The sequence below is a fragment of the Phocoena sinus genome, chromosome 2, assembly GCF_008692025.1.
Source record: "Phocoena sinus isolate mPhoSin1 chromosome 2, mPhoSin1.pri, whole genome shotgun sequence".
NCBI classification, from domain to species: domain Eukaryota; kingdom Metazoa; phylum Chordata; class Mammalia; order Artiodactyla; family Phocoenidae; genus Phocoena; species Phocoena sinus.
The window spans coordinates 29,800,687-29,813,106 of NC_045764.1; the positions used below are offsets into that span (position 1 = coordinate 29,800,687).

Below are 12,420 nucleotides of genomic sequence, written 5' to 3' on the forward strand. Positions count from 1 at the left end.
ATATGGAAACAACATCAGTGTCCATTGGCAGATGAATGGATAAGTAAAATGTGATATGCCCACCCACCTACCCACAGCCCCCCATACACACACAATGGAATATAACTCAGCCATAAAGTAGAAGGAAATCCTGCCATTTCAGACAACATGAATGAACCTGAAGGACATTATGCTAAGTGAAATAAGGCAGAGAAAGACAAATACTGTATGATTTTACTTATATGTGGAATCTTAAAAAAAAAAAAAAAAAAAAGAAAAGCAAGCTCATAGATACAGAGAACAGATTGGTGATGGGCAAAATGGGTGAAGGGAATGAAAAGGTACAGACTTCCAATTATAAATAAGGCCTGTGTATGTAATGTACAGCATGGAAACTATAGATAATGATATACCGTACTGCGTATTTGGAAGTTGCTAAAAGAGTAAATCTTAGTAGCTGTCTTCACTAGACTTATTGTGGTGGTCATTTTGCAATACATACACGTATGTATGTTATATTGTATACCTGAAACTAATATAATGTATGTCAATTATACCTCAATGAGTCAATCAATCAAATCAATTCCATGTGAAGTCTAGGTAAAAATAAATAAATTAGTGAAAAATTTTTTTAAAAAATCATTTGACCATATATGTGAGGGTTTATTTCTAGGTTCTATATTCTGTTCTGTTTTTCTCTATGTCTGTCTTTATGCCAGTACTACACTGTTTTGATTACTGTAGCTTTGTACTAAGTTTTTAAATCAGGAAGTGTGAGTCCTCTGACTTTGTTGTTCTTTTTCCAAGATTGTTTTGGCTGCTCAGGTTTCTTTGAGATTTCGGATGAATGTTACAATAGGCTTTTCTATTTCTGCAAAAAGTATCATTGAGATTTTGATAGAGATTGCATTGAATCAGTATAGTCTTGGGTAGTATTGACATCTGTGAATAAGGGATGTGTTTCCATTTATTTCTTCTTTAATTTCTTTCAGCAGTGTTTTATAGTTTTCATTGTACAAGTTTCTCACGTCCTTAGTTAATTCCTGAGTTTTTTATTCTTTTTGATGCTATTGTGAATGGAATTGCTTTAATTTCCTTTTCAGATTTTTCTTTTAGTGTACAGAAATGCAACATACTTTTTGCATGTTGACTTTTTATCCTGCTACTTTGCTGAATTCATTTATGATTTATTAACAGTTTTTTGTGGAATTGTTAGGGTTTTCTACATATACGATCACGTCATCTGTGAACAGAGATAATTTTACTTCTTCCTTTCCAATTTGGATGCCTTTTATATCTTTTTCATGCCTAATTGCTCTGTCTAGAACTTCCAGTACTGTGTTGAATAGAAGTAGTGAAAGTGGGCATCCTTGTCTTGTTCCTGATCTTAGAGTAAAAGCTTTTAGTCTATCACAGTTGTGTATGATGTTCACTGTGGGTTTTTTTTTTTAACATCTTTATTGGGGTATAATTACTTTACAATGGTGTGTTAGTTTCTGCTTTATAACAAAGTGAATCAATTATACATATACATATGTTCCCGTATCTCTTCCCTCTTGCGTCTCCCTCCCTCCCACCCTCCCTATCCCACCCCTCCAGGCGGTCACAAAGCACCGAGCTGATCACCCTGTGCTATGTGGCTACTTCCCCACTGTGGGTTTTTGTATATTGCTTTTACTGTGTTGAGAACTTTTCTTCTATTTCTAGTCTATTGATTGTTTGTATCATGAAAGGATGTTGAATTTTGGCAGATGCTTTTTCTGCATCAACCAAGATGATCATCTGGGGTTTTTCTCTTCGTTCTCTTAATGTGATGTTTTATGTTGCTTGATTTTCATATGTAGAGCCATCCTTGCATTCCAGGAATAAATCCAGCTTGGTCATGATGCATAAGGTTTTCAATATGCTACTGAATTTCGTTTGCTAGGATTTTGTTGAGTATTTTTGCACCAGTGTTCAAAAGAGATATTGGTCTGTAGTCTTTTGTTCTTATAGTATCCTTGTCTGGCTTTGGTATCAGGATTTTGGTGAACTCCAAGAAGGAATTAGAAAGTGTTCCCTCCTCTTCAATTTTTGGAGAAGTTTGAGAAAGATTGGTATTATTTCGTCTTTAAACGTTTGATAGAATTCAGCAGTGAAGCCATCAGTTCCAGGGCCTTTTTTGGTTGGGATTTTTTTTTTTTTAACATCTTTATGATTTTTTTTTAACTGATTTGTCTTTCTTGCCAGTTACAGGTTTATTCAGATTTTCTATTTTTTTGTGATTTAGTCTTCATAGAGTTCGTGTTCCTCCTTGATAGCTTGTGTTTCAAATTCCATGAAATAGAATTTTTCCATTTCTTGTTGGTTGTGCAGTTTGTTGTTGTATAGTTGTTCATAGTACTCTCTTATAATTTTTTTTTTAATTTCTGTAGAATCAGTAGTAAATGTCCCCACTTCCATTTCTGATTTTAGTAATCTGATACTTCCCTCTTTTTTCTTAGGCCATCTAGCCAGAGGTTTGTCAATTTTGTTGGTCTTTTCAAAGAATCAACTTCTGGTTTCATTGTTTATGTCTGCTATTTTTCTATTCTCTACTTATTTATCTCCGCTCTAATCTTTAATATTTCCTTGTGCTACCTTTGGGTTTAGTCTATCCTTTGTCTTCTCATTCCTTAAGTTGTCAAGTCAGGTTGTTGGCATGAGACCTTTCTTGTTTTTTAATATAACAATTTATAGCTATAAATTTCTGCCTTAACACTGCTTTGGCAGTATCCGCTTAGGTTTGGTTATATTGTCTTCATTTTCATTTGTGTCTAAATATTCTCTGATTTTCCTTGTAGTTTCTTCTTTGATCTGTTGGTTAAGAGGGCACTGTTTAAATTCCACAGATTTGTAGGTTTTCCAGTTTTTCTTCTATTCATCCTGTTGTGCTTGGAGAAGATACTTTGTATGTTATCTATCTTTTTAAGTCTATTGAGACTTAATTTGTGGCCTAAAATATGGTCTGCCCTGGAACATGACCCAAGTGCTCTTGGGAGGAGTGTGTATTCTGTTGTGATTGTATATTCCTCTGTATGTTTCTTAGAGCTCTTTGGTTTATTGTGTTAAGTCCTCTCTTTCCATAGTTGTCTTCTGTCTGGTTGTTTTGCCCATTATTGAAAAGGGAATATCAAAGTCTCCTATTATTGTTGTAGAGCTGTCTGTTTTTGTTTCATATATTTTGATGGTTTGCTTTTAGGTTTGTAGATGTTTATAATTGTTATATTTCTTGCCGTAATGAACCTTTTATTAATATATAATGCCCTTCTTTGTTTCTTGTATCCGTTTTGATTTAAATTTTATTTGTCTGATATTAATATAGCCACCTCTGCTCTCTTGGTGACTGTTTGCATGGAATATCTTTATCCATCTTTTCATGATCAAACTATTTGTGTCTTTTGATCTAAAATGAATCTCCTGTGGACAGCAGTAATTGGATCATTTCTTTCATCCATTCTGCCGATTTCTGTCATTGATTGGAGAGTTAATCCATTTGTATTTGAAGTAATTACTGATAAGAAGGAACATTTCTCATCTCTCTTATTTTCCATATGTCTGATAGCTTTTTTGTTCCTCATTTCCTGCTTTACTGTCTTATTTTGTGCTCAGTTGATTTTTTGTAGTGATACTTTAAAATTCCTATCTCATTTCCTTTTGTATATATTCTATAGCTATTTTCTTTGTGGTTACCATGGGATTCCATTTGATATCTTAAAGTTATTATGCTCTAATTTGTATGCCAGCCTAATTTCAGTAATATACAAAACTGCTTCTGTGCAGCTCTGTCCCACCATTTTTTCAGTTGTTGATGTCTAAAATTATATCTTTATACATTGTATGACCCAAAACATATAGTAATAAACATTTTTTAATACATTGATTTATTTATTTTTGGCTGCATTGGGTCTTTGTTGCTGTACATGGGCTTTTTCTAGTTGCAGCAAGCGGGGGCTATTCTTCGTTGTGGTGCATGGGCTTCTTACTATGGTGGCTTCTTTTGTTGTGGAGCACGGGCTCTAAGCACACGGGCTTCAATAGTTGTGGCTCCTGGGCTCTAGAGCGCAGGCTAAGTAGTTGTGGCGCATGGGCTTAGTTGCTCCGCGACATATGGGACCTTCCCGGACCAGGGCTCGAACCCGTGTCCCCTATATTAACCACTGTGCCACCAGGGAAGTCCCAGTAATAAACGTTTAAATGCATTGGTCTCTTAATTTATGTAGGAAAAGTGTGGAATTGAAATCCAAAGTTACAGTAACACTAGTTTTTAGGCCAATAACCGTTTTGTTTTAGTATGTTAGTCTCTTAAATCATGTAGAAAACAAAAAGTAGAGTTTTTAAGCAATTGTTCAATTATACTGGCTTTTATAATTGTCTTGTGTTTACCTTTACTGAGACCTTTACTTCTTCAAATGACATCGAGGTACAATGTTCTTCTATTGCAACCTGCAGGATTCCCTTGAGCATTTCTTTTACAGCAGGTCTAAATGTAATGAGCTCCCTTAACTTTTTTTTAAACCTGGGAATGTCTTAATCTCCAAAATTAATTGCAGTTCACTGTCCAAGCTTTCCCCTGCCCCCTGGGAAGCTGCAAGCCATCAACTTACTCCAGAGCTCCACTGTAGTTACATCAGATTCTGCCTGTGCGGATACTGTCCAAGTAGGACAGGGATTCCTGTTCTGCCATATTCCCTGAACCCTCTCCTCTGCTTTTTATAGAATTTGAGGTGGTACACCAATAAAGTACATTATAAAATAAAATAATTTTTGAAAAGCTTTTAAAAATAAAGATATATTTTCAGACCAAGATGAATTATTTACTAAGTATGAAAATTGGGTTGGCCTCCTACTGTCACAGCCACAAGAGAAGCACACACTTTTGATCGTACCATTTTCATGATCTACAGAAGTGGGAGCTGTAATATTAAATCTTGATTCTATAAAGATTTTACTACTTGAAACAGAGCCAAAGTGATCTATGTTCTTACTTCCTAATGATTCCTCTTAATGTAAGTATAGACTCTGGAAATCCCAGAGAGATGAATAACTAGACTTTCTCTCAAATTTATGTTTTTCTTAAACCTTTGACTGTTTAATTTGTTTGATGAGTACCTGAAATGAAGTGTATTGTGATGTTGTTTAGTGAAAAACCCACATGCTTCAAATACTGAGAGGCATAAATAGAGTTGAAATTATCTGCCTTAACAGTCTGCTCCAAATGGAAACTCCCACCTCTGTGGTTGCTCAGGTCACCATTTTTCTCAGAAATAAATTTTGATTCAGTTTTTGAACAAAAATATCATTGAGTGTCCAATACACACCAAAAGTTGACAGAGAAAAGCCTTTCCAGTAAAGTGTTTTCCCTATAAAGGGCATTACAGAATGTCCGATTTAGTATAAAATGTACAAGTATAAGTTCAGGTGTTCAATTTAAATTGTTCATGCTCCCTGTTTAAAAGTGTGATTTGAACTCTGAAGGCTCCTAATAGATAGATCCTAGGTCTGCATTTGCCCCACTCCACAGCCGTCCTGTGGAGCGCCTGCCCAGCACCTGCATGTGCTTTAGGTGGGCTTCCCTGCAGGATGTTTTAGAGCTGACACCAGTTTGCTTCTGGAGCACTCTCCTGCTCACTGCAGTTGATGTGTGAGCTGATGTGTGCCCCAGGAATGGACACTTATTCTAACGTGAGCCAAAGCAAAACTTCACTGGAAGGTAAACTTGCTGAAGATGTCATAAGATACATCCTTAAAATAAATACCCTTGGCCTTATCCCCAGTTCCTCCACATTGAAGTATCTGCTCTCAATGTCCCTTTTAGAGTAGAGCGTTAGAGTTTGATGTTTGGGGCTTTGAGAAAACTAATTCTTTATTCAAGTACAAGTTTGCAGGAGTTTTTCTTACTAAAAGGTTCTGGTAAAGCATTCGAGCATGGGCTCTGGGTCTGTGATGTTGGCAGGGTCCAAGATTGGAATGAGCTTAGGGATAGACAGTCCCCATTCCTAGTTATGTTTTCTTAACCTGTTAGCTTCCTGGTCGCTGTGTTGAACTCTGTTAACTCACCCTCTGAGCCCACAGAGGGGTGTGAGAATCATCATCTGCTTTCTCTAAGCTCTATGCACACTTTGTCAAAGTGCTTGCAGCCCCTGCAGTTACCAAGTTTCTGAACTTCCCACTACGTGGCCAGCTCCTGAGGGCAGAGGCTGTGTGTTCTTTTTTATATCCCAAGCACAAGTCCTCTGTTAACAAATTAGCATCTGCCGAGCTGAGCTGAGAGCTCTGTTCTCAAGCTGTATACGACACCTGCACAGAGCGGGGGTTCTGTGAAGGTCTGTTTTAGTTGCTAATCTGAGAATGTGGATGATTTTGGTAGCTGTGGTCTTAATAACTCCTGATGCAGCACGCAGGGGGTTGAAGGCATGTTTCATAAATCCAGCTTCATTTCCTCTTTAAACAAATGTTGTGGTTTTAAAAACAAACTGCGAAGAACTGCTTGCATGTTAGATTCTAGAGTGATTCTACATTGCTTTGTATGAATTCAGTAAAACATCCACAATGAAATCTTCTTCTGTGCAGAACTTCTGACAGGGATCCTCTGTGGTAGGATGGAAAACCCCTCTCCTGGTTCCTCCCCTCTCTTTCCTGGAGTGGCTAATGAATGCTTTTCCCAGGCATTTGACTGGACTTCCCTGAATATTACGATGCTCTGCACTGGTCCCTTTTACAGTTCAGCTCTGGGTGACGTGCACTCCACGGTAACTTGAGACATGTTTAAGACCACGAACTTGGTAAAGTTTTCTGGGCTGCTTTTACTTTCCTTTTCCTCTTAGATTTCTTTGGCTAGAAAGCTTCTGTGAGAAAATTGATGTTACTAGATATAATTTCCAGTACTTTAAAAGAATTCACATTCCATACTGACTGTCGTGGGACTGGTTGCTGACTTTGGAGAAGCTCTTTACTGTAGCTGCACTGAGATTGGATTTGGGCTGCCGTCAAATGATGAGCATGTCTTACTGCACAAATGTGTGTGGCCTTCTGAGCCACATTTCCTGATCATTGAGACGGGAATCGTGCATCCATTGTGCTCTGCTGGTCCCCCTGTTGCACGACAGGTGTGGTGTTAGGCCTGGAGATGAATCACAGGTCAGGTGTCGTCCCTGCCTGGAGAGGGGATGTGAGGAGTCACAAGTCCCCACCTACTGTACAGGGCTGCAGTGGGGATCGCAGTCAAACCCGCCATTCAGATGCAAGACGTCCTGACTTCATGGGCCAGGGTTACTAAGTCCTGGGGGACCAGGAAGTTTTGCTTGTGGTTTACTCTTGAAAATGGGAAGGCTAATGAGAACATCAGCAGGCTGCTCTCTCCTAACAAAACCAAAGCTTGGCTACAGCTGTTCTCTGTTATAAAACCACCCTTAGGCGTCAAATGTCAGGTCCCGTGCATTTCATGCGGCCTTGTTCCGTTACAGGAGTCCTTAGGATGGGCTCAGGCTCCGTGCACTTAACGCGACCTTGCTGTCTTGCAGATGTCTCACGCAGCCACCAGTGCCTTCTGCCGTTCTATTAAGCTGCAGTGTGAGCTCTACCCCTCTAGAGAAGTGGCCATCTGCCTGGACCCTTACTGTGGACTTGGGTTTGTCCTGTGGTGCCTCTGTAGGTGAGTTTCGTCTTTGCACCTTTACGATATAAGTAAGTAAATCACACACGTGTCTTCAGACCAGTTGCGAGAACTGCTAACGGGAGGGGGCCGCCCGCAGGGTGCGACTCCTCCTCAGCCCAGCTCCGGGTGCCACAGGGACACCTGCCCTGGTAGCCACTCTCTCCAGCATCTGAAAAATTAGTCTCCGTAAAGTTTGCTGAAACCAACAGAGACAGAATCTGGGGCCATTCTCAGAAGCTGTCTGTTGGGAATCCATTTTCCAAGTGACTCCCAGGCCGTGGGCTTGCTTCTTATGCCTCTAAATCTTCTCAGGTGTCCCAGGCCTGGAATTGTGTTCACCGGGAGCATCCAGGCTCTTTCCTCCTCAGGCTTCTCCCTGACTTCAGCTGCAGGAGGCCAGAAGGAAGCTCCACAGGCTCCCCTATCCCCACTCCCCTGCGTGGCCCCCACTCCACAGCTGGCAGCCCCCAGGCCCAGCTCCTGGTAGCTGCCAACAAGTATTAATGGAGAGGATGAATGTTTATTGTCATTTTTCTCTAATTGTACATAGATGTTCATTGTAGAAACTTTAGAAAATACAAAATAATATAAAGAAGAAAATTAAGCCATCCATAAGTATACTACCCAGAGATAACAGTAAATACTCACTAGTAGCATTTTGGCATATAGTCTTACAGAGTTTATTTTCTAATGTAGTATTTCTATTGTAGTACTATTTTTTATTATTGACATTTTCAAACATATACAAGTGTATATGTTTAAGTGTATAAAGAACACTGTAACAAACACCAGGGCCCAACAACGAGCTTCACGTGGATCTTATTTTGCCAGTTCGATTTCATCCAGCCTTCTGATTATTTCTGTCCCTTTTCCATATGGGCATTTTAAAGCAAACACCAAAAAACATACGGTTTCACCCATAAACCTTTAAGTACACATACAGTTTTGTAAATGTACATTAATATATTTATAAAACTGAGATGCTACAGTGAAATTGCTTATAATTGCCTTTTTTCATAATAGTAGACATTTTCTCATCTTTAAACATTCTCCTAAAACAATTATTTTAATGCATTTATAATATTCAATTGGGTTAAATTGGACTAAATCCAATTACATATTTTTTAAAAACACTACCATTCTAATCCCCACAATTAAACTTTTTGAGAAAGCAAATATAATTGAACAGTTGAAATATTTTAATGATTTTTGCCTCAGTTCAGAATGCAATAGCATTGTGGGTAATTTTTTCTTGGAAAATAGTTCAGGATATACCATTCCAACAGTAGGGCCAAAGTGACTTTAGACATATCTGGCCAGCTGAGAAGGAAACCTATTCTGAACTACAGCTTTATAGGCAACTGTCTCTTGTTACTTGGCAAAAGTGCCTTCTGGTTCTGCAGGCTCACCCAGCCAAGCCCCGTGAAATGCACAGAGAAGGTGCTGGTTGGAGTGAGTCCTGCTGCATGTCACCAGCAGCAATGGGACTCTCTAGAGGAATTGTACAGAGAGGGTGGCAGTGACCCTTTGCTTAATGTCTTACCTGCAAATTCATTCAGAAGTCACAAAATCAGCTATGACCCCTGCAGCACTAAAAATAAATACATAACAGCTGTAAACTTCTTCGTTCTGAAATCCATTATAGAAACAGATCACAATGGACTTGCTTAAAAAACTGGACCTGTTTTAAAAAGCACGTCAGACAGTTGGTATTCATGGATTAGGAAATTCATTATTGTTAAGATGAAAATTCTCCCCAGACTGGATAAACTTCAAAAACATATGCCAAGTCTGAAAGAAGCCAGACTCAAAAGACCACTTATTATATGATTGTATCATGTGATACCATTTGTTGGAAATGTTCAGAAAGGGAAAATCTATAGAGACAGAAAGTAGAATAATGATTAACTGGGGCTAGAGCTGAAAACAGGATTGACTACAAATGAATACAAGGCATGCCTTTAGGGTGATGGAAGTGTTCTAGGGTGATGGAAGTGCATTGTGGTGATAATTATACACTCTGCAAAACTGTCAGAGTTCTTTTAATTCTGTACTGCAAATGGATAGATTTATGATATGCAAATTATGCCTAAGTAAAAGTTTTAAAAAGGAAAACAACTTTCCTTGGAGTAACTGAAGTGCGTGGTACAGACCCTACCCTCCCAGTTCAGTAGGCTCACCCACGTGACACCACAGGGTGACATGTGTTGTTGTGAGTTGTGTGGCTGCCTTGCTCAGGGTGCCCAAATTGTGCGAGTTATCAATTCTTTGTATGTTTTATCAAGTCAATAATCTGAAACCATTGAATTACAAATGTACAAATTTATATTAGTTACCAAAATGTCTTTTTTTCTCTCTCCTGTTCAGACATTTTTTATTTTTGTTTTTTTATCTAGATTTTATTTTTCAGAGTATTGTTAGGTTCACAGCAAAATTGAGTGGAAGGTACAAAGATTTCCCATGCACACCCCACCCCCACACGCACAGCTTCCCCTGTTATCAGCATCTCCCACCAGAGTAGTACATTTTTTACAAACTAGGAACCTACCTTTGACACATTATCATCCCAGAGTCTATAATTTACATCAGGGTTCACTCTTGGTATTATAGAGAGCCCAGAAATAGACCCACATAAGTATAGTCCGTCGATCTTTGACGAAAGTGCAAAGGCAATACAATGATACAGTGGAACAAAGGTGGTCTTTTCAACTAATGGTGCTGGAATAACTGGACATCCACAGGCCAAAAAAAAAAAAAAAACTAGACACAGGTGTTAACAGCCTTCCCAAAAGTTAGCTCAAAATAGATCATAGACCTAAATGTGAAACGTAAAACTATAAAACTCCTAGAAGAAAACTTAGGAGAATATCTAGATGATCTTGGGTTTGTTGATGACTTTTAGATACACCACCAAAGGCATGATGCATGAAAGAAATAATTGATAGGCTGACTTTATTAAAATTAATCATCTCTGCTCTGCAAAAGATACTGTTGCGAGAATGGGAGCAGACCAGAGACTGAGAGAAAATATTCCCAAAATGTTTTTTAAATTGTTTCGTTCTTTTTTTTTTTTTTTTTTTTTTTTGCTGTACACGGGCCTCTCACTGCTGTGGCCTCTCCCGCCGCGGAGCACAGGCTCCGGACGCGCAGGCCCAGCGGCCATGGCTCATGGGCCCAGCCGCTCCGTGGCATGTGGGATCCTCCCAGACCGGGGCACGAACCCACGTCTCCTGCACCGGCAGGCAGACTCTCAACCACTGCGCCACCAGGGAAGCCCTGTTTTGTTCTTTTTGAAGTTAAGATCTAAACTAGAATAGTTCAGGTTCCAGAAATTCACAGGAAATAATCTTCTTCCCTATAAGCAACTGCTATTAAGTAGGGAAGTATTTATAGCCAGTGCCAAGAAATCAGTGTTGGTTAATAAATGAAGCAACAAATCGACTTTCGTTGGATTGAGCAAAAAGAAGGGCAAGTAGAAAATTGGTGAATCAGGTTTTCTGTTTGTCCTCTACTAGGATTTAATAACCTTTTCTTAATGTTGTCTTCTGTTCATAGGAATGAGGATAGAGGTGAAACTATGTTTAGTTTTCACAAGTATGCTTATATTCTCTAGCCTTGAACTCCACACTGGACCCTACCCTTTCATGTGCTAACAGTCTGATCAAGCAAGTCATTTATCCTGGTGTATATTCTTGAGAAAGCTAGCAGTGGGTGATTTGTATTTCCTTTTCTTCATTTCTGGTCTCCTTATGATAGCATGTAAAAGGAAAATGCTGGGAACAATATGGGTAGATTGTCATAATTAAGCAGATCATCCTAAGGTTTTTACCTGCATTTTGATTCCCTAAGACATGGGGCTCCAATGTCATTAACTGTGTTCGGTACCTGCCAGAAAATGTAAAAGTCCTCAGTGTCAGAGAAGTGGTGTAAATTTGAGCTGGAATAAAAGTCATGCAGGGGAATCTAATTAAGGTGGTCTCGTTAACCCCGATTCACGAATGGGTTGAATAACATTTGGTGCTAACGGAAAACTGTGCACCATCACTTTTCAAAGAGGGAAAAGGCATGTTTCCTAGTGGATAATTAACGATTTACATGGTGCATGATGTGCGAGGGTGTTAGATCTTGGTGTATGATCCCATTTTTGGCCAAGATTGTCCTTTTTTTTTTTTTTTTTTTTTTTTTTTTGCGGTAAACGGGCCTCTCACTGTTGTGGCCTCTCCCGTTGCGGAGCACAGGCTCCGGACGCTCAGGCTCAGCGGCCATGGCTCACGGGCCCAGCCGCTCCGCGGCATGTGGGATCTTCCCGGACCGGGGCACGAACCCGTGTCCCCTGCATCGGCAGGCGGACTCTCAACCACTGCGCCACCAGGGAAGCCCCAAGATTGTCCTTTTAATATCCATTCAGCAGAGGTAAATTTTCCGTTATTTTTATTTCTTCCTGCTTAATGTTGCCTTGAGGCTTCTCATTGGAGTTGGTACATGAGCTACAAAGAAAGCTCTAATTCAGGATCACGCCAGATGTGGTGTGGGGGCTGATCCTTGAGCGCTGCGTTGCACAGGGCAGAGGGTGCAACGGTGCCTGTGGCACAAAACACCGGTGTCCAACAAGTCGCCCTCGCAGGTGGCTGCCACTTGTGTCGGTGGCCTCAGGGGCAGGGGTCTCCCTTAGCTCTCATGGCCCCTGGAAAGAAGACAAGGGCTCAGGAACAGCCCACAGGACCTCCGGGTGTGAGGGGAGCAGCCCTGATGTACCGCGGGAGCCA

The 12,420-nt window shown here is 39.9% G+C and overlaps 1 protein-coding gene across 3 annotated transcripts in view; it reads left to right on the forward strand.

Annotated features, from left to right (window-relative positions):
* The window catches only part of DIP2C (disco interacting protein 2 homolog C), a 372,892-nt gene that overhangs the window by 316,775 nt on the left and 43,697 nt on the right, over positions 1-12,420 (forward strand). For all 3 annotated transcript variants that reach the window (XM_032623322.1, XM_032623323.1, XM_032623324.1), the window contains one exon: positions 7,521-7,651. In XM_032623322.1, the coding sequence (XP_032479213.1) occupies positions 7,521-7,651 (131 nt within the window). The remainder of the gene's footprint in view (positions 1-7,520; positions 7,652-12,420) is intronic.